We start from the raw sequence: 25433 nt of genomic DNA, 5'->3' as shown, positions 1-25433 counted from the left end.
AAATCAGCTCACTTCACAGAATCCATAGTCAACTTCCGATGTCGGCTTGCTTTGCAATAAAATAACCTTTTTATTGATATCCTTTACAAAATAAAGTAACCGAGGTCGGCTTCTGAGATCGCCTGCTTTGTAATAAAAATAACCTTTTGTCTTTTTGATGTCCTTTCGGTAGGTTCAAAGAAGGAGTTAACTGCTTGCTGCCAGTCGTGTTTATTCACCACCTGGGCTTCTATGTGGTTGGTATAGTAAGGATAATTATGTAACCCTAGCTGGTGGAAAGACTGTCACTTGCACTGAAGTGAATGTGTTTTCAAATGATGATTTTTATTTGCCAAGATATTGTCATACAGTAGACCTGGATATAATTCAATCTTGATTATTTTACACCCAACACCATGTCATGCGTGAATGGTGTCTTCAGGATATCAGTTGACTATTTCCCTCTTGTATGCGATTTTGTTGGCTCCAGTTTTCAGTTGGATAACATGTTCAAACCTTTGGGCACAACCACACACAATTGTTTCTCAGTGTTCATGTCAATGAACAACATGGTGTGTGGTATCGGACATAATTGATACACGCTACAGTATGGAAGCCTATGCTACTTATACGGATTTCGTGGAAATATTTTATTCTTTAATGCTCATGCTGAAAAAAGTATAAATGATAACAACACAAGTTTAGTTTCTTTCTTTATATTATCAATTAAACGTTTTATTTATCTATTTTATTGCGACATGCAGTGGAGGGGGGGGAGAGCACAAATGCAATACAAATTTATTTCGTTTCTTAAGTCTTGGGACATATGACCAAAGTGAAAAAATGTTTCACCATAAGTTCTGGGACAGGAAAAAAAATAATTATTTTATTGTGTCCCAACATATGCGGTAAATACGGTATTATGTTTTGGGTCAAGTCCAGTGACTAAAATTTTAATGTATTTATGTTTTGGGTCAAGTCCATTGACTAAAATTTTAATGTACCGTATTTACCGCATATGTTGGGACACCGTATTTGTTGGGACACCATAAATTAATTTTAAAAGTAATTTTTTTGTGCACTGTATGTTCTGAGACACATCGTTTTTTTTTTTCAAGTCGTAGGTTGTGGGACACCTTTTAAATCATTCGAAAATTACATGTCAGAAATTGCACTTCAACTGAAATTTTATTTTTTAAATATAAAACTGTACTTGAGATAAAACTCTTTAATCCACTGCAGCAACATCTCATCAACACAACCCTTCTCCTGCACACGTACGGTCTATTATTTTGGTACATGAATAGTTTTTTAACTTTCTCATACCATGAAAAACTGTTAGAGGCAACACACCACCTTAAGTGGAAACTGCAAGAACAAAAGGAAGATTTTTTTCAAATCTGCACCAGTCTTGTTAATTCTCACAATTTTGATGCCCATCTTATCGTCAGTCCATCCAGAGAATGCGATCAAAGTGTACTAGAGTTTCATCCATGTTAATGATCATATTGTCGGCGAAATGATCTCTCTTCTGGCCTTCACGAATTCATCACGTGATTTTATTTTCTCCAAATCTTCTGGATGATGCTGGGTGATCGATGTTCATGCACGAAGCACTATATTGTGCAACTTTAAAAACTGTTCCATTGTTTCACTTTATTGTCAAACTTTTTGTGAATACTGTTGAAAAGGAACCAAAGTTAGCTTACATATCTCGGCCGTCTTTGTATATTCAAAGCTAAATAAAATTAATCGGCACACTTAAAAGAATCTAGTAGTCGGCATCCGAGGTCAGCTTGGTTTGCAATAAAATAACCTTTGTATTGATATCCTTTAAAAACATTTGGCTTCCGAGTCCAAAGTTGGCTTCCAACGTCGGCTTGCTTTGTAATAAAAATAACCTTCGTCTTTGATGTCCTGTCGGTAAGTTCAAAGAAGTTTACTGCTGGCTGCCAGTTGTGTTTATTTACCACCAGGGCTTATATGTGCTTGGCATCTTTAGTAATAATTGATACAAAGGTGCACTGATGTCTGCAAGTAAATATTAATGATACTTATGTAACCCGCGCTGGCGAAAAGATTGTCACTTGCACTCAAGTGACTGTGTTTTCAAATAATGATTTTTATTTGCGAGATACTGGCATACAGTATAGTTCTCTTCTGGCCTTAACGAATTCATCACATGATTTTATTTTCTCCAAATATTCTGAGTGACGTTGGGTCATCGACATCTGTGCACAAAGCACTATTATGTGTCACTTTAAAATTTGTTCCATTGTTGCAATTTATTTTCAAAATTCCCGTGAATACAGTTGAAAAGGAACCCAAGTATGCTTCCACATCTCGGCCGTCTTTGTATCTTCAAAAAAAAAAAAATCAGCTCACTTCACAGAATCCATAGTCAACTTCCGATGTCGGCTTGCTTTGCAATAAAATAACCTTTTTATTGATATCCTTTACAAAATAAAGTAACCGAGGTCGGCTTCTGAGATCGCCTGCTTTGTAATAAAAATAACCTTTTGTCTTTTTGATGTCCTTTCGGTAGGTTCAAAGAAGGAGTTAACTGCTTGCTGCCAGTCGTGTTTATTCACCACCTGGGCTTCTATGTGGTTGGTATAGTAAGGATAATTATGTAACCCTAGCTGGTGGAAAGACTGTCACTTGCACTGAAGTGAATGTGTTTTCAAATGATGATTTTTATTTGCCAAGATATTGTCATACAGTAGACCTGGATATAATTCAATCTTGATTATTTTACACCCAACACCATGTCATGCGTGAATGGTGTCTTCAGGATATCAGTTGACTATTTCCCTCTTGTATGCGATTTTGTTGGCTCCAGTTTTCAGTTGGATAACATGTTCAAACCTTTGGGCACAACCACACACAATTGTTTCTCAGTGTTCATGTCAATGAACAACATGGTGTGTGGTATCGGACATAATTGATACACGCTACAGTATGGAAGCCTATGCTACTTATACGGATTTCGTGGAAATATTTTATTCTTTAATGCTCATGCTGAAAAAAGTATAAATGATAACAACACAAGTTTAGTTTCTTTCTTTATATTATCAATTAAACGTTTTATTTATCTATTTTATTGCGACATGCAGTGGAGGGGGGGGAGAGCACAAATGCAATACAAATTTATTTCGTTTCTTAAGTCTTGGGACATATGACCAAAGCGAAAAAATGTTTCACCATAAGTTCTGGGACAGGAAAAAAAATAATTATTTTATTGTGTCCCAACATATGCGGTAAATACGGTATTATGTTTTGGGTCAAGTCCAGTGACTAAAATTTTAATGTATTTATGTTTTGGGTCAAGTCCAATGACTAAAATTTTAAAGTATTGTTTTGGGTCAACTCCAATGACTAAAATGTTAATGTATTTATGTTGTGTGTCAAGTCCAGTGATGAGTGGCTCAATATTTGGGTCTTGTAAATTTTCTGACCATGAAAGTCCAGAACTTCCAAAAAATAAAAAATGAATGGAACCCCACTTTATTCTTCATTAGAGATTCATTTAATCCTCTTTATTAACAGATGGACCTAGTTTGTGACAAGAAGATGTACAGAGCCCATTCTTCCATGATGTATATGGTGGGTTACCTTGTGGGTGTAATTTCCATGGGTATCTTGTCTGATAAGTAAGTTGTCTTAAGAGATTTTAAATATGAGATACACTTTCACAAATATGTATCCAAAATGGAATAGAAAATAGATAAGGAAGAAGAATGAAAGAAGATATTTCCCTTCCCATGTAAGACTGATTTTTCACACTGATATGTAGATGTGTTATATTTACAGTGTTGCACAGAGCAATCCAAGGGCAGGGAACAGTGTCCCCCATGCTCCAAATACACCACTCCCTCGATAACTCGCGCACATCGGGGTCCAGAAACATCGACCGCACTATAAGCGAGGGGCGAGTTATCGAGGGACCTATAAAACAAGCCCAAAACCAATAAAGTGATTGACGACATAACGGAAAAATAAGGGGGGGGGGTTAGGCAGATTATACTGTTGAATACTCACTTTATAATCGTTCCGAGATTAACTGTTAATAAATATCTCTTCATAACGGTGTACTTTATTATTTTCTCATAGGACAACATTAAAAATTTCAGGATAAATTACAGTATATTGAGGCGATCATCGAAAACATTATTCCACGTGGTTTCCATTAGCTGAACATGTGTACCACTTCACACATTGTGTACTACGTCACTAAGTTTTATGTTGAATTGTATACATTCTAATTTTATTGTTTGGAGCCAAATTAGAAGTTTTTTATACACAAAAGATCGACTCTTTTCGAGAAACAGTGTCGATCGAACGATAGATAGATAGATAGATTTGAATGCGATAGAAGTAAATGGAAAACAAAAAAAAAAAAAAACAAGAGTTAATCAGTACTGACATATTTAATTGGTCTACAAATTTAAAACAACGTAAATTAGAACAAGTTAATACTTGCCATTTGTGCCACGCTTGACAAATATCAATTCACTTTTTGAAAAAATCAGCTAATTTTTTTTGTGTGTGTGTTACTCCTTGGTTTCTCTGCCGCCGAGCAAAATCCCTCAGATTTCTCAACTGCATGAGCTTTACGTAGTCAACATTTTGGGTCTTCAGCCACCTTATGGCAATATCAAAATATTTGCTTCCTGTGCAGAGGGGTGGGGGTGCAACATCTGTGTCTGCATCACTTTCAACACTTGTGTTACTCCAGTTAGAATCGTCTTCTGCTGCAAATTTGTTCGCTATAGAAATAATTATAGTTTAATCTGACATGTATTCGGCTGTAGGGCAATCATTGTCAGCACAAATCCACTCCTCCATCAATAGAAACGCCCATCTCAGGACCATGAGTCTGTACTAATTTCTCCCAAACAGCCTCAGCATTAATGACATCAGTTTCACTGAAACATTCGAAGTCACTATCGTCGTCGTTGTCTCTGTTACTGTTTTGCTTTACGTCATAGGCAGCTCCAAGACCCTTAATCCAGCACCCGAGGTCTCTTGTAATCGATTTTTTTTTTAATGCAACAAACACTTCCCCAAGTTGTTGATCAAAACAAAGCCGGCATGTACATGTAATTAGGTTCTCACAGAAGTACTCACGGGTTTCGATGTGACGGTCGATTGACTCTTTTCATGCTTTCAATGAACAGACTATGTTGTGATTACAATGTTTACACTGAAACGGAATTAAAGGATTAGAACGTGACTTTCACACAGGAAGTCGTTTAATTGGTGTTTATTTCATTCTCTGTTGCCATCTGTTAACATTTACCAGAAGTTGTCATTGATCGTTATTTCACCAGACTGTTTATTTACAGAATAATGACAACTATTTATCCTAAAAACTTACATAATATATGATATCTTTAAACAGAGGTCTCGCTAGGATTTTAAAACTGGGTCTTTCTGCCTCTGAATTCAATCACTAAATATCAGTATATTTTCTCACTCGGCCGCCAAGTCAAAGCCTTTGAACTAGCCGCCTAGCTGTTGCATCATGTTTTTTTTTTTTTTTTTAATGTACTCTTATGAAATAGCAACAGTACATCAAAGAGTCTTTCAGTCACTGAATTCTGTCATTATAAATATCAGCACAGTGAACTGATCAACACATTTTCCCACAAAGCAGGTGGCTGAAACAGGACCGGCAAATCTTTGAATTTTCCCGCGCACCTATTACATGCGTACGGAGGACTCCAGCCTCAGTTATTTTCTGCGTCCCAGATCAAAAATTGGCGTCCAAATACGCGTAATTAAGCGTTTTCGAGATCTCTGAAATTAACTCTTCTCGAGAGCTTGCAAATTGCAAATATGGATTATATTTTTACGGGCATTAATCACCATTTTCGATGATAAAACGAGCAATGTATCAAGGTTTAATTTATCAATTCTTATCGTAATTTTTTTCATGTTCAGCATATTTTAAAGATATTTTAAATACATTTTGTCTGGAAAAAATCGGGAGCCAAGACGGACACCGCGTTATAAGCGGGATCGCGAGTTATCCGGGCGCGAGTTATCGAGGGAGCGGTGTATAGGGGACACAACATTTTAGAGGCTTAAAGGAAAATAAGAGTACAATAATGGACTAATTCTGCTATAAAAATAAAATATTCTACTTAGCTTTGACAGTTTAAACTTTGTGGACTGCCCTGTATTTTCCTTGGACACTTTGCATTATCATATGTATGAAATGAGTGGCATCTTGGAATTTTCCATTTAAACATTTTATCATGTGCTCAATTAACTTGTGAAAAAAATTAAGATGTTTGAATACCTGGTGCACCTGAAATAAACTGCATCATGGAATTTACCATTCATGATCTTGCTATCATTTAACGTTAGTGCAAATTCATTATCTACCAGCATTTATTATAATAAATATGTAGGTTTTCTGAATTACTTTTAATTCCAAACTAACATATCTTAAAAATAAATTAAATTTTCTTCAAGTTAGGGGTAACATTTAAACACATTACACTAATGGCCACTAAACAGATCACATTGCAGTTCAGCTGAGTACCATAAACCTTGAATGCTTTCTTTGCCACATACATTGTGTTAAAATAGGTACTCACTGAACCATCAGTTTTTGAGCCAGAAGAGACTAATATGGACATTTACTTTTCAATTGTTTTATTGTGATGAACCCACCATTTTTCAGCACATGATAGGCTATACATGGCGACCAGTATTAATGGTGGAGGAAGAACCTGGGAAAACCCTGGAAAGAACCACCGACCCATGAGAAGCTACTTGCAAACTTTCTCACATACCCACATTGAATCCGAGACTTGAACCCACGCAGACAGAGGTGAGATGGCACTGATCCATAACGGAGAGCGATTTAGACCACTCTGCCACTCAGGGCTCCCGTGTGTGTGTGTGTGTGTGTGTGTGTGTGTATATATATATATATATATAATGGGTTAATTTTCTTTGCATTTGTGTTTTTAGCAGGAAGTAGAAATTCCTTTGCAAAGATTGTCTTCTTTGTAGACGCTTAATTACTGTTGACAACACAGCAGAGAAATAAAAAATAACTTTAAATGACTTCTACTGAGAGACCTCTGAATAGTTTTACAAGATTTGACAGAAAGAGTCCTATCATAAAGGCTTTAATATTTATACATATGATGCCAATTTGTTATCAAATTTGATAACCATTACTAATAACGAAAAAAAAATGTAAATCAGTTTCAAGATTGTACAGGTGATGTCAGTCTGCCATCCAATATGGCCACCATTACTAGAGAGAGAAAATGTCTTCAGTTGTTCAAAAGAGTCATAAAAAAGCAAATTTCTTGGTCAACTGACCAGCATTAATCTTTGATGTAAATGTCAGTCAGGTTATTGATATCAGGCCCACTTGGGCCTCTTCTATTGTTCTCATTCTTGCATTATAAGATATTATCTTTAAAATAACAGCATTTTTTTGTTTCAGAATTGGACGAAAAAGTTCCTATTTTATTAGCCTTGTTCAAATAACCATCAGTGCTATAATCACCGCCTGGGCGCCAAACTTCCTGCTCTATGTTGCACTACAGTTGTTAACAGGATTTGCAGATGCAGGACTCTTCCTTTCTTTCTATTCTCTTGGTAAGAAAGAGGAGGGAACAAATGCACAGAAACTCAGAAACATTCAACAAACTGTCCACATGTAAATCTGTTCCTACACAGTATGTTCACAATTTGTTCAACAGAGTTACTTTCAGAATTAAAGATAGGGAACAAATTATGGAAAATACATAACACCTTTTAAAGTATATATATATCTAATGATAATATAATTTGATACCTGTAACATTTAATTGGGTTACTATAATTTGAGACCCTACATACAGTGCAACCCCACTATAACGCGCCCTGCGATGACGTGAATTCAGATATAACGCGGTTGTGGCATGGCTCCCAAAATTTCATATAGTCATTCGCACATGAAAAAATATATTTTCTTAAAGTACATGAAATAGTGTATAAAAATTGTTATTATCATTTTGGGGAAGAGATCGTGCATGAATTTGAATATAGTACGATCATGGCATGGTTCCTGAAATTTTTAAATACATGTATGTGTATTTTTCTCAAACCCCGAAAAATATTTTTTCTTAAAGTGACTTTAAAAAAAAATGTATTATCATTTTGGGGAAGAGATCGCATATGAATTCGAATATAATACGATCGTGGTGTGGCTTCTGAAATTTAACGATTTCACCAGTTCTTGAAGTGTTATACTAAAGTAAACATTATCGGAAATGTTACTTATTACTGATTCATGAGTAGAGCCAGTAAGTCGTCTTTGTGATTGTCTTCAATTAATTCTGTATACAATCATTGCTCAAACAATAGCCGACATGTGTTTCTTCTTTAACTGCATACACAACCAAGCAGCAGACAATGCGGTGGTTGATAAAAGATTCTCACAATTTAATAAACATCAAAAAATGAAAGCCGCCAACGTGTTTACTGGGCTTGGCAGTGTTATTAGACGCAATCAGTTGACCAGTAAATAATGTCCACTTTATTAGCTGGAAATTGAAAGGGTATGAAATTGTACATGCATTCAGCTTAAAAATCTTTATAAAAGTATTTTTCACATGTTTCTTTCGATATTCACAAAATCTGAAGTAAAAGTTATATGCAAGCTGAAAGCATGTGTTGTTTGTTAATTATTCTTGCTGTAGTCATTCAGATGAATAGGCATACAAGTGTTAATTAATGGAAGTTTATGATAGATAAAGGTACATGGAAAAGAATATGATAAAACTTTAGCAATATGAAATTTTTGCAGACACCATTCATAGACCCTGGAACGTAATGAACCGTACATGTGCTTCGTCTTTCTTAACCTAATTCTGCTGTTAATTTTTCCCATTGAATTCAGACACATAATAGTCTATGACAAAATACTGAATAGTTTAAATATGTATACAATTTTTGCAATGGAATTACATGTATAATGGATTAACTGCAGGCCACGATGGTATGATATCAAACGGTAAGTAAACGGTATTAATACTCTGTCCATGCTATATATTAGATGTTGAATTCAGATACAAGGATCTGTGACAAAACTATTGAACATTTTAAATGTGTGCAATTTTTCAATGGAATTACATGCATTATGGATGAATTGTATGCCACGACGGCATGATAGTAAATGGTGTTGATACCTTATTCATGATATACATTAGATATGAATAAATGTATATGTGCCAATGCATTGTTCTCTGTAGAAAGTAAATACAGTAAAACCCCGCATTAACGTGACCCCACTATTATTGCGATCCAATTTTTTGGACCCAAATTATCGCGTTATAGCAGGCTTCCACTGTATTTAAATAGGTTAATTTAATTTGATAACTTCCATCCATATTACTGTCCATAAGTCTGTCTTCTCATCATACAGTGGATGTAAATTCACAAAACTTGGTATGTAGGTTACCTATGTGGCAGTCATCTGTAAGAGGTGTAATTTTGGGCTCTTTCTCCAGTCCTTGGATTCCTGGGAAGGGGTCCAATGTGTCAACTGTACCAAAATTGCAATTATTGTGAGATTTTCTTAACTCACTTTTTTTACCAAACTTTATTTATACAGTCATAGCAAGATGAGACATTATATATAATGGAGGTGTGTGTGTGTGACATTGGTCACTGTCAAGGAGGGTTGGAAGGGTACACAGTTTATGACCTCTGGGTCACTATCCAGGAAGGTTGGGAGGTTTCAAGTATTATGACCTCTGGGTCATATTCCAGGAGGTTTTTATGGTGTGTGTGTGTGTGTGTTGCAACCTCTTGGACACGGTCCTGGACGGTGCAAGGAAAGTCTGTTTTTTCACTTGGACTTCATGGATAGAGTTCTAGACTTTTAGAAATGCGTGAAGAAAACTGCCATGGGCCTTACCCACATTATGAAAAAGTTAAGATAGATAGCACATAGACTCTTGATGAGACACTGATAGGTAACACTGGGACTCTTGATGGGACACTAATAAATAACACATGGACTCTTGGTGGGACTCTAATGGATGACATAGACTCTTGATGAGACTAATAGATAACGGATTTTTTATGGGGCTCTAATGTATAACATGGGACTCTTGATCAGGCTCTAATAGAAAACTAAATTTTTTAGTATGATTACAAAAGGACTATTGATAGAATAAATTTTTTAGTACTATTGGCATGATAAATTTAGTATGAATACAAAAGGATTATTGGGATGATAAATTTAGTATGATTACAAAAGGACTATTGGCATGATAAATTTAGTATGAATACAAAAGGATTATTGGGATGATAAATTTAGTATGATTACAAAAGGATTATTGGGATGATAAATTTAGTATGAATACAGAAGGATTATTGCGATGATAAATTTAGTATGATTACAAAAGGACTGTTGGCATGATAAATTTAGTATGATTACAAGAGGACTATTGGCATGATAAATTTAGTTTGGTTACAAAAGGACTATTGATCTGATAAATTTAGTATGATTGCAAAAGGACTATTGGCATGATAAATTTAGTATGATTACAAAATGACTATTGATAGGATACAGTTAATATGATTACAAAAGGACTGTTGATAGGATACATTTAGTATGATTACAAAAGGTCTGTTGATAGGATAAAGTAGGTATGGTTAAAAGAAACTGTTTATAAATAAGAGGGAATTAGAGTTTACAAGACTGACATATGCTTTTAGGGTCAGGGTGTATGAAAATCTATGCTTCTCCAGTTACATGCCATTTAGTACTATTTTGTAAATTTTGTACAGAAATTGTAAGCTTTTACCATCAAATGGTAAATGATGAAAACTGAATTGACTATGCATTTGTCAGTTAGTGTGTTAATTCATTAAGTGGTGCGTTAAAAGTATACTGAGATTAGTTCTGATTGTTATGACGCTATGGTCATAAACTAAATAATGGGGTGAACTGAAAGCACAAAGTTTTGTAAAACCTACCAGACAATTAAATTATCAGTGTTATAAAATGAAAATTTAAGAGGAACTTACAGTATTATGATGTGGGTATGTGAGAAAGCTTGCCAGTAGCTTCTCGTAGGTCGGTGATTCTTCCCAGGGTTTCCCCAGGTTCTTCCTCCACCATTAATACTGGCTGCCATACATAGCCTATCATGTGCTTAAAAATGGCGTTAAACCCAACAACAACAACAGTATTATGAAACCAAAATGCTTCCAAAAAAGTTCATTTGAAGTCCAGAAGAATGAAATGTTTGATATAAATTTTAGATCCAAGAATATACTGGTCTCCCATCAGTCTTGGATTGTCAGAATGACATCCAGAACTCCTTCACATTAGTTCCAAAATAATATTATAGTCCAATGAGGACTTTCCATTTCCATGTAATAATCCAAACGAATTTCTCCTCTCAGATAACATCTAAATGCAACATACAATGATGTTTTCAGACATAACTTTACAACAAGAACAGAAGAAATAAGAATGATACAGTTGTCCTGTCCTAGCTACTTTTATACAGGCAAAAGGGTAATGCAAATTGTCACTACTCCTATGTGACAAATTGCTGATCTCCAGCATTGTAAGGGAACTTGCATGATTTAACACATCCAAAGGGAATTAACTTAATTCTTCTAAGAACCCACCAAACCAAACTGTCCATTGGTAAACAGCATGAAACTTGTCAACATATTTACCAACAATTTTATTATCAGTAACTATAAACATGTATAAGCATCTATTTATATATCTTAGGCAATATCGCACTCTTAATACATGTGCACGTATAAAATTTCAACTAAAGGTAATCACTGCAATTTACAGCTATAAATAAAATTTAAAGAGATTATTGATATACATGTACATAATAAAATTCTTTCATTTTCTGTAAAGGTGTTAAACCTTTTCTATCAATCATTAAGAAAACCCCATTTTTAGATGAAGATTTTGTTCCTTTATTAGAAAAATACAAATGCACATCTGTAAAATTTAATATTCATTCTTGGTTCTAGCTCAGCATCAAATAAACTACCACATGGTAACCATGGTAACTAATTGGCCTTATCAAAAAGAAACTCAGTAATGGTGGGAAATTTGGTTTCATAAATATGTCCTTTCCTCTGTCAATCATAGTCTGCCTTGGGGTCATTATACCCCTTCCTATGTGAATCACAAAATTTAACTCTGAAGAGATGGGGGGTGAATATACCCCTGCCTCTGTCAGTCATACAGTATTGTCTGCCAATCACAAAATCTGCCTCTGGAGGTTGGGGTATAACAAATCCATTGATAGCGCTTTACCAGTCAAAGACAAGAAGAGTGTATTGATAGTCTGTCATCCAGTGTCCATCTATCCATTAAGCTTGTTAACTGTGTTTGATAAAAAATCTATTCATACTTGTTTGTGCTATCTTGCTTACAAGCCATCATGAAAAAAAACTGGAATCAAACTTTTGATCTAAATAACAATATCTAGTCCACATTCATTGGTACATGTACAAATCATTGTTTTCATATTCTCAGTGAAGTACAGATATGCAAATAGTGATCATCGACTTGGTCCCAATGTCAAGGAGACTGGTTTTCAAACATGTTTACAATAGCATGGATATATTGGTCAGATTTGTCAAGGAGACTGATTTTCAACATTTTTTACAGTTGCATGGATATAGTGGTCAGATTTCCATCATTTCCATTCAGGACCTTTACATATTGCAATAATTGATTTTGTGAAATTTCCTTGTCAGTGCCAGCATTCTTTCTGGAGGAGTAGTTATAACAAAATTGTTGAGATGGCTGTTTTTGTTGCCTGTTTGGACATTAGATCAGCATCATTTATGCTTGAAGCAACTACTTATTACAAGAAGTGTTTTAATGTCAATGCCATGTTGATACGACCATTCTTTCAGTAGTAGTCATAATATTTTCATGAGAACAGCCATGTTGGCCATATTAGAGGTTGTATTTGCCAATCAGTTTCATCTAGGGTCATCTACAAGTCATAAAAAAGTCTTTTAGAGAAAACCCCATGTCAATATGACCATCCATCCAGTAGTGATAAGAAGATTTTCAAGATGGCCATTATTTGATGTCCATATTGTTTTTTGAGGGGAGCCATTTTCACATGGGACAAGATCTAAGGATGAAGCTATATGCTGAGTTTCATGACAAGTATAGGAATAATGATAATGAAAAATTGCCATTGGAACTGTTCCCAGACAAAGGCAGATGGTTAATGGAATGCATAGCAACAGGAGATCACCATATTTGTCTTTCTGTGCTTATGAATTTGTATGATTTTGCTTTCAACTTGCCCTTTCAGTGATTGAGCTGGTGGGACCATCTAAGAGGGCCATGATGGGTGCAGCCACTCATATCATGTGGGTTGTTGGGATCACCCTGCTGTGTGGTATTGCCTTTTTCATACGTCACTGGAGACATCTAAAAATGGCTATCTCTTTCCCCTTTGTCCCATTCCTTGTTGTCTTATGGTAAGTACAATATCTCTCTATCTCTTTCTCACACTCTCTTTCTCATGCTCTCTCTCTCTCTCATATGTCAAAGAAAAATAATTTTACAGTTTATACTTGTGTTGTATTCCAAATTAATCCTGATGATGTTCAATATTTGGACAGTTAGGTAGGGTGAGAGGTCAGAGCACTTGCTTTATCAAAACCATGAAATTTGCCATAGGGTATTCACTTTACACACGGTCTCAGAAACAAATAATCAACCTTGTATCAAACCCTACCTGACTGAAATTAACAGGTGGAATAATTATCTTCTCGGACATAACAGTTAAGATATAATTGTAACCTTAATGAGCCAATAGTTTAGTCAATTATCCAGTATGTACAAACAGATTTTAATCTATAATTCAGCGTTGCTTAATCACATGATCACCAAATCTTTTGGTCAACATGTGTTCTTTGTATCATATGATGTTTTGAAATCTCGAATCAGGAAAATTTAGGCTGTATCATATGATGTTTTGAAATCTCATATCAGGAAAATGTAGGCTGTATCATATGATGTTTTGAAATCTCATATCAGGAAAATGTAGGCTGCAAGATTTAGGATTATGAGACCAAGCAGTGATGATTATAAAGTCCAGTTTATTTTTAAACACAGTAAATTTTGGTTTTTATGTTGGTTAAATAAAGTTACAAATTATGTTTTAATCATTATGAATTAGAAGTTTTATCTACCTATTGTCTTTTCTTTGGAACAATCTGATAAAATTATTCTGTTTAAAAGAAGCTCATTAAGGTGTGCCTCTCATGTTGGTTCCCATGTTTGCTTAGATTTCTTTGAGTAAAGTAAAGTAAAGTTAATGTGTAAAATTTTTACAGATGAAGTCTGTCAGCTTTTCTAAATATACATGTACTGAATATACAAGATTTTGTTTGAAAATAATTTTCTTTATTGTCCATATATATGATCAAAATAAAGATGATTGATTCTTTGGTATCTGGTTTTAAATCACTCTGGATGTCTCAGTCTTTGGTTTTTATTCATTGACTGTTCAAATGTCAATCAGTAATGTCAACCAGCCCCTCCTCCATTGAGTTGCCATTGGTGTTCCTGCCAAGGTGCAGCAGTTATATATAGGTATTTATCCCTTCACCATGAAGCATTATAGTGGAGCAAAGTGGAAAGGATTAAGTCCCTCACTTTGAGGTGTGGGGTTTTGTAAAATCTACTGTACTTAAACACATGATAAAACTCTCTTTGCAATAATGTAAGTGTTCCAGTAAAATATGATTTGAGGGAGGGGGACACAGTGTCGCCTGCCTTTAGAATCTGGTGTGCAAAACTGGGGGAAATTAAAAATAAATATTGAACAATAGACTGGCCTTTCATACTTGCAAGGAAGCTTGAAAGACAAAGCTGTAGATGGGATATTATGAATCAGGTATTTTACTTCCTGGTTTGGGATGAACTAACAGCATTTTAAAAAATTCATTGGAGTATTTTGTAAATACCATAAAACAGACTTATGGTGCCAGACTGGATTTTAATCATCAAGACATTAAGTATACACTTTATAATGCAGAAAATGATTTGGTAACCAAGACTGTTTTTGGTTCTGGTTAATTATGCAACTCTGTTTGAGTGAATGTTCTTATGGTCATCAAGAACAGCTGTCCATTGTTATAATGCAGTAGTGAGGATCCGTAACCGATGACAGCATTATATACTGATCTGCAGTATAGCAAGAATAATCAAGTCTTCAGTAACTACATGTATGTGTCTTGTTGGGGGGTGGTATCAGTGGAGCTGTGATAAAAAGAAACAGAACTGACTATTGTTATACTCCAAACTACAGTATAATGAGAAATATTAAAACTTTTTGATGAATGTACAGTGTTACAGGAGATGGAAGGCCAGTCAGCTGTAGCGTAATGATTTTAGTTTATGTAAATATATGTCACATAATGTTGTTTAAAAATGGAAGATATAATACAAAGCTTTATGATCTTGTTTTTCAACCCATATTATCATATATTTGATGTGCAATTCAACTACAGTAGTGTACAGTTCATATTTTCAGCTAATGAATGTTAAGAATACCAAAAATATTTATTTCTGTTTTTTTTGCAGATTTTTATTCTAATATTGGTCACAAGGTCTTTAGCAAGTACCACAGTACAGCTGTAATGATTTTTATAAAGAAGTGCATTATATTGAATGTGCATGAAATGTCAGGAAATTTGTTCTAATAGTATGCTTTGTATTGATCCAACACACAATAGTAAAATATGGAATATAAGCAGGATCTGTACACTGACAGGTTTGGACTTGATGCTTAAAATGAAATTGTTTTTTGTAATTTAAACACTTTACAAAATTTATTTGTTTTAAGACAGTTGGGTTGCGTAAAAAAAACCAAATACACTCCAGATCTAGAGTTCAGAGTGCATCATTTTAAATTTGTTTTCGGGGAAATTTCCTTGCATGCTATGACATAAACATGTTCAACAGTTGCCACTATATCCATCTTTGCATGCTTTGAACAATTTTACTGTTGCCATTGAATCGATCCTTGCAAATCTAGAACAATTTCACAATTGCCATTGGATCCATCTTTGCAAGCCTTGAACAATTTGACAATTGCCATTGGATCCATCTTTGCAAGCCCCAAACAATTTGAAAATTGCCATTGGATCCATCCTTGCAAGCCTAGAACAATTTGAAAATTGCCACTGGATCCATCTTTGCATGCCTTGAACAATTTTGACAACAGAAACACATTTTATCCTTTTTGGTACAGTTTTATAAGTCATGATAAATCATATCATAAAGGTAATTAGTTGCTATGGGTACAACATTGATAACTAGTATATTGGCAGCCACCTTTACACAGATCTTCTTATCAATGTGTACTAAGTGAGACAGCCTGATGTTGAACACAGCAATTTTATACAAGAACAACCAAATATAATGCCTGCTTTTAGTCCCACATGAAATTGAGTCTGACCAGAATAATTGTAGATATCAGTCACTGAGTGAAGTCATGTACGATAAATTACCAAGATACCAGTCACGAAAGTTAGGCTGAGTGAAGTCATGAATGATAAAATTACCAGATACCAGACACCAAAGTTTGGCTGAGTGATGTGATATAGAATAAATTACTGGATATCAAATTAAAAGTAAACATGGTTATGTAAACAAACAAAATTGGCATGAAGAGAATGGCATCAATCATGAAAATGTGCATCCTAGAATAACACCTGGAAGTTATTTGGATTTGGATTTGGAAATTTTTAAAACATTGCTTTAACAATTTCTCACTTGTATCGCTGCAGTGTCTGCAGTGTGGCAGTTAATTGTGTCTAGCACTGGGGCATGATGCCACAGACATGTAGCATTATGTCCCACCCAATCACATTATCATGACTCTAGACCAATTAGTCCTAACACTAACCTTTTATTGATGAGTGCCTAGCGAGGCAGCTGTTAGTACCATTTTTGTAAGTCTTTGGTATGACTCAGCTTGGGTTCGAACCTGTGACCTCCTGCATCCGAGACATATGCTCTAACCACTTAGGCCACAGTAGCGGTCTAACTCCTGGAAGTTAAATGTATTCAGAATACAGTGAATAGATGAGATAATAATGCTGATGTATGCATAAAAATTGGAATCAGCTGAACATTCAGTTGCTGGAATTGGTAATATGCGGAACCTGGAAATCTGCCAAATTTTAAAAACTTTGAAAGTTAAGATACCAAAAGAGAAGAAAGTATTGTGATTAAATATTTTGTTATAGTATACATGCATATTTTCTTTTATGTTGATATAGGTTTATACCGGAGTCACCACGCTGGCTAATGTCCAAAGGTCGATACGACGAAGCTAATGTAATATTGAAGCAAATGGCAACCTTTAATGGTAGAAAAATGCCAGAAATGGTTCAACTGAGCCTGAAACCAGAAGAAAAGACTCAAATTTGGCACATCTTCAGCACATGTGGCATGGCAGTCAGAACTATCATTGTTTTCCTGAACTGGTACGTATGTAGAGGCTTTGACATTTTTGTCTTGCATAATAGTAGAATTTTCAGGTAACACTTTTCCAACGGTATATTCAACAATTTCGCCTGGATTGCAGAGCAATTTTGTATTATGGATTTGTGATGTCCGTCTGTGTGCAGCACTACAGCATCCGGACATGTACATCAATATTTGCATTTAGCTGACTTTGTCAGCTATTGTTGCTTATGGCATAGGTTGTGGCTCACTTGTCGTCCACAGGCTTAGTTCTGGTGGGTGTATTCAGTATTCAGTGACCTCTCAAGTGGGCTTAGGCCAAAATTAAAATTAAGTTTGTTTCCCCTTACCCGACCGACCCTCTTAAAATCCGCCGACTGAAAAAAAATTTTTGAAAAATTTGTGATAGTATTTGTTTTGTTTTTTTTCGTTTTGTTCAAAAGTTCGTTTTTTCGTTTCGTTTCGTTGTGCGATCCATATTTTCATGCAGTCAACAAAATCGATGTCACTAGCGCGCGAAAAACGTTTGTTGCAAGGTGTTTAAATTAGATAGGAAAAGCATCATGACCGGCATGGCCGGCAAAAGAAAATACGAAGAAGATTTCATTATATGTGTAAGCGTAATCGCGAAATGCGGGAAATCAAACAAAAAAATTTGTAACAACAGAATACTAGAATACTCAATGGAGTGTACATGGGATGATGTATATCACGACATTACCAATGATACAGACTTTCGCCCTCATAAAGCAGATGTACTGAACGTCAGTTTATCAGACAAACTGGATGGAACGATGACTTTTCATCCAGACCTTCACGAAGGTCTGCATGTGGTGAAAAAGTTTAATCAGCGACTGAAATATGTTACATTTACGGTGACCCGTGATGAAAGTGTTGGGTTGGATGATGTTTCCTCAACTACTACTAGTACAGAAAATCAACAAGCACCACCTGCACGGACTGCCTTTTCTGTTTTAATGTCTACTTCCGTGGCAACAAAGCTACCACAACTTAAGGACACAAATGCTGAGCGTTTCACTGGTATAAACAATTTTTTTTATATGAAATAATGTTATTTTCAAACATCTGTCTGACAGTTATTAGAAATGAATTCATGCACCCTCTGACAACTGCAATCTTTCTAGAATTTTTACTGCCTTCCTAATAATATATTTAAAGTCTGTTTGTCAAGTACAAATGTTTAAGCTTTGACCGACAATAAACACAGAGCATACACAATATAGCAAAAACTATACATATATAACATACAAAACAAAAGCAGACAATAAAAACATTAAAGACATACATAAACATGATTAAAACATTATTTTGATACCTGCAGTGCATAATGAATATGGCAGTGTTAAAGTCTATTAATTATGAAATCCGTTTGTTGATATTAGATTCAAGGTTTTGAATTTTATCTGCCATGGGGCACGATTGCAAGACAGCCAACAGTAACTGGTGTCACATTGAAGACTGCTGTCTGTTTTTTGTGTGCCATGTACACTTATTCCACATCTCATATCTCATTTAATATTATCTATCAGTAAAGCTGGCCATTCCATCTCAGTGAAAGGTTTTTTTTATTCCATTTTTTCAGCTAAAGATGAGTTGTTTAACGGCATAGTCAAAGATATGATAGAATGTGGAGACAAATTTCCTGGAAGCATGTCCCACCAGAGTATATCTGAACAAGTCCTGGTGCTAGTAAATGCTTTGTGGTACATAAGTGGCAACATGTCCACAATAGAAGAGAGAGCGGCCCACCTGACAAGAATCAAGCACATCCCGGAGAGGTGTTTATCTTTGATAATATTAAATTGAAGTAAAAGATTAATCTTTATTCAATGTATATTTATTACAAACATTCCTGCAACACATAATTCTAGAGAAATTTAATAATAGTAAGTGTCTTAATGTCCATAGTTTTTTTTTTTTTTGATTTTCAATGATAAAACTGAGCAAGCAATACTATCTCACGTTAAAGGAAAATATGACATAGACTTTTTAATATTTGGTAAGCTGATTAAAATAAAGGTTCAATGTCATAAGATTTAAAAAATTGGTTGAACACTTGACTTTTTTATTTCGTTTGTGTTGCTACCCAACCCTAATATTGCGATGGAAGAGGGTGGTTTTATAGCACCATAAAATCTGGTTCAACCTTCCACGGTTTCATTTAAGCCTGTACAAAGTCAGGACCATTGCGGTTGTCAATTTCTCCATTATGTACATGTAGTAACCTCCATTTTGCTTACTTTACTTTTCTGTGACATTTGTCAGAGATTGATTATCCTTGTTCAGTAATTTTGTTGTAACTTACCTTTTTTACAGGTTTTTAAAGTTTGATGGTGCTAATGATTATAAAAGAAAGAAGCAAAAACGTCCACAGCTTACTGCAAAAGATCTGAAGTTACAAGTCCAGTGTTTATTCAGGCTAATCTCAAGACCTTTTACACAGCATTGGACCATAAGAGGTGACATTGAAACCTTAACTGGATGTTTACAGTCTTATGCAGATTATTTAGAAAAAGCAAATGAAAAACAGATATCACGACAATTACAAATGAATCCAGTTCGTCAGATTGATTCCAATCTCTCCATTGCACATCGTCCTAGACAAGATGAAATCCTACCATGTTACAGTCGATTGGATGGTCAGGTATCTCAGATGGCAATGTTTCAACCTCTCTTCTTTGATGAAGATTTGCATTTAAATGAACCATTTAAAGGGCCAGAACAACGATTTAGATATTTTGAGAAACTTTGTCTGACCATACCAGTACATATGTTAAGGTACGACCCTGGTGGAGGGATTGGGGCGATTTCTTTTATCTGGAGAATTCCTGAAGATGGGATGTCTTCTTCGGAAATGTTTATGAGAGACAACCAAGTTTTGCACAGCTTACGCAGTAAACTGCCTGAATATCACACAAGACAAATGAGACAGGAGTTCTTCAATGCTTACGGAAATATTGCTGGAACCATTATACCTCCACACATTTTGCGGTCTATCTACACAACCTTTACAAATGATGCTTCAGCAGATCAAAATAAGGAAATAGATAACCGAGTACGTCTTTCTGTTTTGGGGATTGATCCTGATCTTGTGGTAGATTTACGTCACTTAAATAAGGGTAGACCTAATGACACTTTCAATGTATTTTTTCAGACCCTTGAAAAGGAGATTCAGGACATGGTTGCTGCAGATGAGAGGAGACACAATACAGAGCATATTTCACGTTTTTTGTCTGTTAGGGATATGATAGAGCAGGTGAAAAGTAAAGTACCAGAAGGAACCAATATTCCCAGTGAGTCATCAGTCCTACTAGCATTTGTTCCAAAAAATGCACATCAAAATGTAGCCAAGTTATACAAAGGTAGAGTACCTATTAGATTGAAAGTACAGACCAGGCAACTTCGTGCACAACACCAAGATGATCACTACTGTTCAGCTCTTTTTAAATATTGTAGAGCATATGCAACACAATTTAGAGACATTAGTAATTTTGTGTGTATGGACGACAAGTCTAAGCTGGACTTTGGAGAACCTGATCTCTTCACCTCAACAGGGGTAAGAGGGAAGAAATCCATAGTTCCGATGAATTCAGTACTTTCCTGTCTTGATCATGATGTGCAGAGCAAAGGCTCACTTACTCCTTCTGTCGTACTTGATGTAGATATTCCAGGTGATGCAACAGAAACATTCTACAGGGGACAAGTCTTGGTTACATTCAAAGATAGTATCTTCCAGGCAAGCACCCCATTCCGTCACATAGTAGAGCTTGAAACTATTCTGAAAGCTAAAAATGAGAACAAACCAGCTTTATTTATGTACACAGATGGTGGTCCTGACCATCGGGTCACATATGGAGCAGTAAAGTTGTCATTGATTGTTTTATTCAGAAGACTCCGGTTAGAATTCTTAGTTGCCTGCAGAACTGCACCAGGTCACTCTTGGACTAATCCGGCTGAGCGGATTATGTCACTTCTCAACATTGCCTTCCAAAACACTGCACTTGCACGAGAGCTTGCCTCATCTGATGTAGAAACAATTCTGAAAACATGCGGAAGTATGAATGAAATCAGAACAAAAGCTGGAAAAAACAATCAAATTAAAACAGAATGGCTACAGTCAGTTCAACCTATGATCAAAACCCTGTCCTCAAGAACAGAGAGAGTCCAACTTAAGGAAAAGTCTTTCAAAGTATTTAAAGCAGCAGAGGATGCTGATGTTGAAATGGCTGAAGCTGAAGTGACCCTTATAGACCCTGCCATCAAAGTTGGAAAGTATCAGCAGCAGCAACTTAGCCATGCAACACAGCTGAAAAAATTTATTGGTAAGTACAGAGATCTACAGAACATTTTTATTGCTTGCGACACTCAGAAAGTGCCAGGGTTGAAGTTGCAGTATCTTGTCAGTCTGTCCGTAATTTCAAGGGTGAGTGTCAGAGCATTTTATAATTCCAAACTGAAAGTGGACATGCAGCTCTCCCGATTTGTTAGACTTCTACATTATAAAAACTCAACATTGACAGATAAATCATGATTTATTTACAGATATACACAAATTTTAAAAATAGAATAACATTGCATACAAATTGTCTTTGTAAGTCGACAGGAATTATTTTGAAATATTAATTTAATGGCCCAGGGCACTACTCTTAAACATTATGCCAGGAACCCGTTCATTGTGCATTTTCTCATTTTTTCTTCATATGAAACATAACTCAAACATAATTTAGTCCTTAGTTTAAACTTATTGGCTCATTTTCAAAAGTGATGTGTTAAATGTCCCTGCATGTCAGCCCTTTCTATTAAATAAAAGATTTTCATGTCTCTTGGTATTTTATTACAGCTGATCACTGCCGTGAACGCCATTACTCCTTTCAGATCAGAAGATGTCATGATGAGGGTTGCTGTCCTACTCCAGAGAGGGAATGGGCGTGGTTACCAGACCCCATATTAGACATAACTGGACAGCATTACAAGCCATTTGATGAACTGCTTGGTAAAGAAACTACAGATAAGGACAGGCCGTCTAGTTTAAAGCAAACTGTAGCTGCTGTGGCACAAGAACAACAGGTAAGGATGTTCATAAATCTTATTAAAATATAGAAGTTTTATAAAGTATTGATTTAACAGTTATAAATTGTGCAATAATAACAACACATGTATATAAAAAAGTTATTTAAGAAACTGCAACTTTAATAGAACCCCTTGTAACATAATAAGTTACAAAATAGAGGGCATGTCACTACACAACACTTAAAACACAAGTGATGATATTTATGTTTCTTTTTACAGGGTTGTAAAAACAGTATTCTTGTGGGACAGAATGTTAGACAAACTGTTAACTGCTGTGAGTGTCTAAAACCACGATGCATATACGCTAAGACGAAACTAACAGCAAGAGACCAGAGAGCTTTGACACATACTTTGGAGAAATACGACTATACTTGTGGTTCTGTTATCACACCTGATGGTAAGTTCTAATGATTTAATATTTTATACTTTTATCCAAGTCCTTAATACTTTATTCAAAAATATACCTATACACTCTTCACATACTGAATGCGGTTTGACTCTTACCTTGATTTAGAATCATGTCTGACACTGTCAGAGAGCCCAGATAGTTTTTAATGCTCTTTCATGTCAGATATTGCTTTTTTTAACTGTGATTTTCTCTTAGTACTAGCCATTGCACTAAAATTTTAATGTGAATATTATTTTACAAGTATTCCTGTTTCCTGGTCCATGCTCCCAATTTTTAGTGAAGTCCAAGTTGCTCATTTATCTTTTTATACTAGTTTCTCTGTGTTTATAAAGATAATTATTTACAGATTTAGTTTCAGGTTCTATATGCTATTTGTTGTGTATCATGTCTAGTCACCTTCGGACATTAAAGTTCAATTTTGGATAATTGGTGTTCTATTTAATATATTTTAGGAGACATCCTACAGGGAAAAGTGTTTGTAAGACTACAATTGTCTTGTGCTGTACACATTGAATTCCCATACTATGCCAGCAACATTGGCAGACCAGATATTTGTGCTCATTGTGGAGCCATAGGAGCAGAAAAATCCCAGGAAATGACTGGAAGATTCCGTACTGTTCTACCAGTGTGCCAGCAATGTTTAGCATCTGGAAAGGACATTCCAAAACGAAACCCAGTTAAAAACTAACCAGCAGCTCTTAGTGACATTTAAAATGATGTTTTGCATTGTTTGTTTCTTTTTTGTTAGTTAGATTTCTACATGTATTTAGTGTTCTGACATTACTTTATTGACATGTTTCTGCATATTTGAGACACTATTCAATGTCTAACTTTATATTTGTGCATTTTGACAGGTCTTGCAAATATGTTAAGTCTTATTATATATTGAACCCAATGATACTAGTCAGAAAGGATACTCAAGACTTTTAAAATACTTTTATTAATTATTTTAAAACATTTTTATACATTTGACCTAGTCAGAAAAAATACTAAGGGTTATTCCAGCAAATATCTACCTTAACCCAACACTCCTCAAAAACTCGGAAAAAAACACTTCTTGCACCTTTACATGTGTATCTTTATATTTCATTGAAATTACTCTCATTTAATATATGTTTCAAAATTTGAGTAAATCTGTTAAATTGGTACCCTGGCCAATGCCTGCAGGGAGTATTTTTATTGGAATAGCCCTTATCAAAAACTAATCTAGTCTATAAAACATTTTAAACTTGTTCACAAGTTACTGTATTTCAGTTCATGAGTTACTGTATTTCAGTATTATTATTAAAGTTGAATTTATCGTTTTTCTGTTTCCTATGTGTCAGTTTATAGTGTCATGAATTTCATGAGAAAAAAAAATTATTAGCCTACCTACCTACCCAACTTCAAATTGTTGGGTAGGGTAAGGGGAAACAAAGATATTTTTAATTGCGGCCTTAGGGTAAAAAAATTTGAGAATCCATGGATTAAGGAGTCACATAACTTTGTAACTGCCTGCATTATGTGGAGTACTGCAGCAATCAGTCAAAATAGGGTCATTGTGATATATATTTCATGGTTTAGTAATACAGTGGAACCCCGCTATAACGCGATAATTGGGGTCCACAAAATTGGATCGCGTTAATATCGGGGTCGCGTTAATGCGGGGGTTTTGCAGTATTTTACTTTTTTGAGAGAACAACTCATTGGCACATATACATGTATTCATGTCTATGGTATATGATGAATAGGGTATCAACACCGTTTACTATCGTGCCATCATGGCATTCAGTTCATCTATAATGCATGTAATTCTACTGAAAAATTGCATACAGATTTATAATATTCAATATTTTTTCCCTTAATCATTGTATTTGAATTCAGTATCTAATATATAGCATAAACGTAGTATCGACACCGTTTACTTGCCATCTGATATCGTACCGTCGGGGCTTGAAATTAATCCATAAAATATGTAATTCCGTTGCAAAAATTGCATACATATTTAAACTATTCAATAATTTTGTCACACATCATTATGTGTCTGAATTCAATGGAAAAAATTAACAGCAAAATTAGGTTAAGAAAGACGAAGCACGTGTACGGTTCATTACGTTACAGGATATATGAACGGTGTCTGTACAAATTTCATACTGCTAAAATTTTCTCATATGCGTTTCCGTGTACATTTATCCATTGCAAATTTCCAATAATCAACGCTTGTACGCCTATTCGTTTTAACGACTACAACAGAATAATTACAAATCAACACATGCTTTCAGCATACATGTAACTTTTGCTTCAGATTTTGTGACTATTGAAAGACACGTGTGAAAACTACTATACTAATCATGGCGCAAAGTGCAGAGAACGGTTTGCGTTTGTGAACTTGCTTTTCCATAACGGTAAAATATTTTTTTAAAAATTGGAAATTAATAACGAGTTCATAAACAAACACCATAC

At 35.1% G+C, this 25433-nt stretch overlaps 2 protein-coding genes and 1 long non-coding RNA gene across 7 annotated transcripts in view; 2 read left to right on the top strand and 1 right to left on the bottom strand.

Moving 5' to 3' along the window:
- The window catches only part of LOC149769990 (organic cation transporter protein-like), a 59105-nt gene that overhangs the window by 10467 nt on the left and 23205 nt on the right, over nt 1-25433 (top strand). For all 4 annotated transcript variants that reach the window (XM_089949568.1, XM_089949569.1, XM_089949567.1 and 1 more), the window contains exons 3-6: nt 3529-3632; nt 7454-7608; nt 13320-13488; nt 17305-17511. In XM_089949568.1, the coding sequence (XP_089805694.1) occupies nt 3529-3632; nt 7454-7608; nt 13320-13488; nt 17305-17511 (635 nt within the window). The remainder of the gene's footprint in view (nt 1-3528; nt 3633-7453; nt 7609-13319; nt 13489-17304; nt 17512-25433) is intronic.
- Nucleotides 15007-25433, bottom strand: part of LOC149769989 (uncharacterized) — a 44575-nt gene continuing 34148 nt past the window's right edge. Inside the window, exons 3-4 of the long non-coding RNA XR_016418994.1 lie at nt 16929-17072; nt 15007-15277 (exon numbers count right to left, since the gene is read on the bottom strand). This is a non-coding gene — a long non-coding RNA (uncharacterized LOC149769989). The remainder of the gene's footprint in view (nt 15278-16928; nt 17073-25433) is intronic.
- Nucleotides 17945-24295, top strand: LOC149769991 (uncharacterized). Of its 2 annotated transcripts, XM_089949564.1 has the most exons (6): nt 17960-18532; nt 19095-19290; nt 19829-21834; nt 22353-22579; nt 22802-22979; nt 23444-24295. In XM_089949564.1, the coding sequence occupies exons 1-6, from the start codon at nt 18055-18057 to the stop codon at nt 23677-23679; spliced, it is 3321 nt and encodes a 1106-aa protein (XP_089805690.1). In that variant the 5' UTR covers nt 17960-18054; the 3' UTR covers nt 23680-24295. The 2 variants fall into 2 exon arrangements, with proteins under 2 accessions (XP_089805691.1, XP_089805690.1); XM_089949565.1 differs by lacking the exons at nt 22802-22979; nt 23444-24295 and having other exon boundaries at nt 17945-18532; nt 22388-22539.

The sequence above is a fragment of the Sinohyriopsis cumingii genome, unplaced genomic scaffold, assembly GCF_028554795.1.
Source record: "Sinohyriopsis cumingii isolate HCF-2022 unplaced genomic scaffold, ASM2855479v2 utg002887l, whole genome shotgun sequence".
Taxonomy (NCBI): Eukaryota; Metazoa; Mollusca; class Bivalvia; order Unionida; family Unionidae; genus Sinohyriopsis; species Sinohyriopsis cumingii.
Note: the sequence above shows the minus strand (reverse complement) of the source record. Positions and strands in the feature narration are given on the sequence as shown.

Excerpts from the sequence above, each read along its gene's own strand:
- LOC149769991 (XM_089949564.1), top strand. The coding sequence starts at position 18,055 with ATGACCGGCATGGCCGGCAAAAGAAAATACGAAGAAGATTTCATTATA. Across the intron at positions 18,533-19,094 it reads AAATGCTGAGCGTTTCACTG|CTAAAGATGAGTTGTTTAAC; the intron begins GTATAAACAATT and ends CCATTTTTTCAG. Across the intron at positions 21,835-22,352 it reads ACAGCTGAAAAAATTTATTG|CTGATCACTGCCGTGAACGC; the intron begins GTAAGTACAGAG and ends ATTTTATTACAG.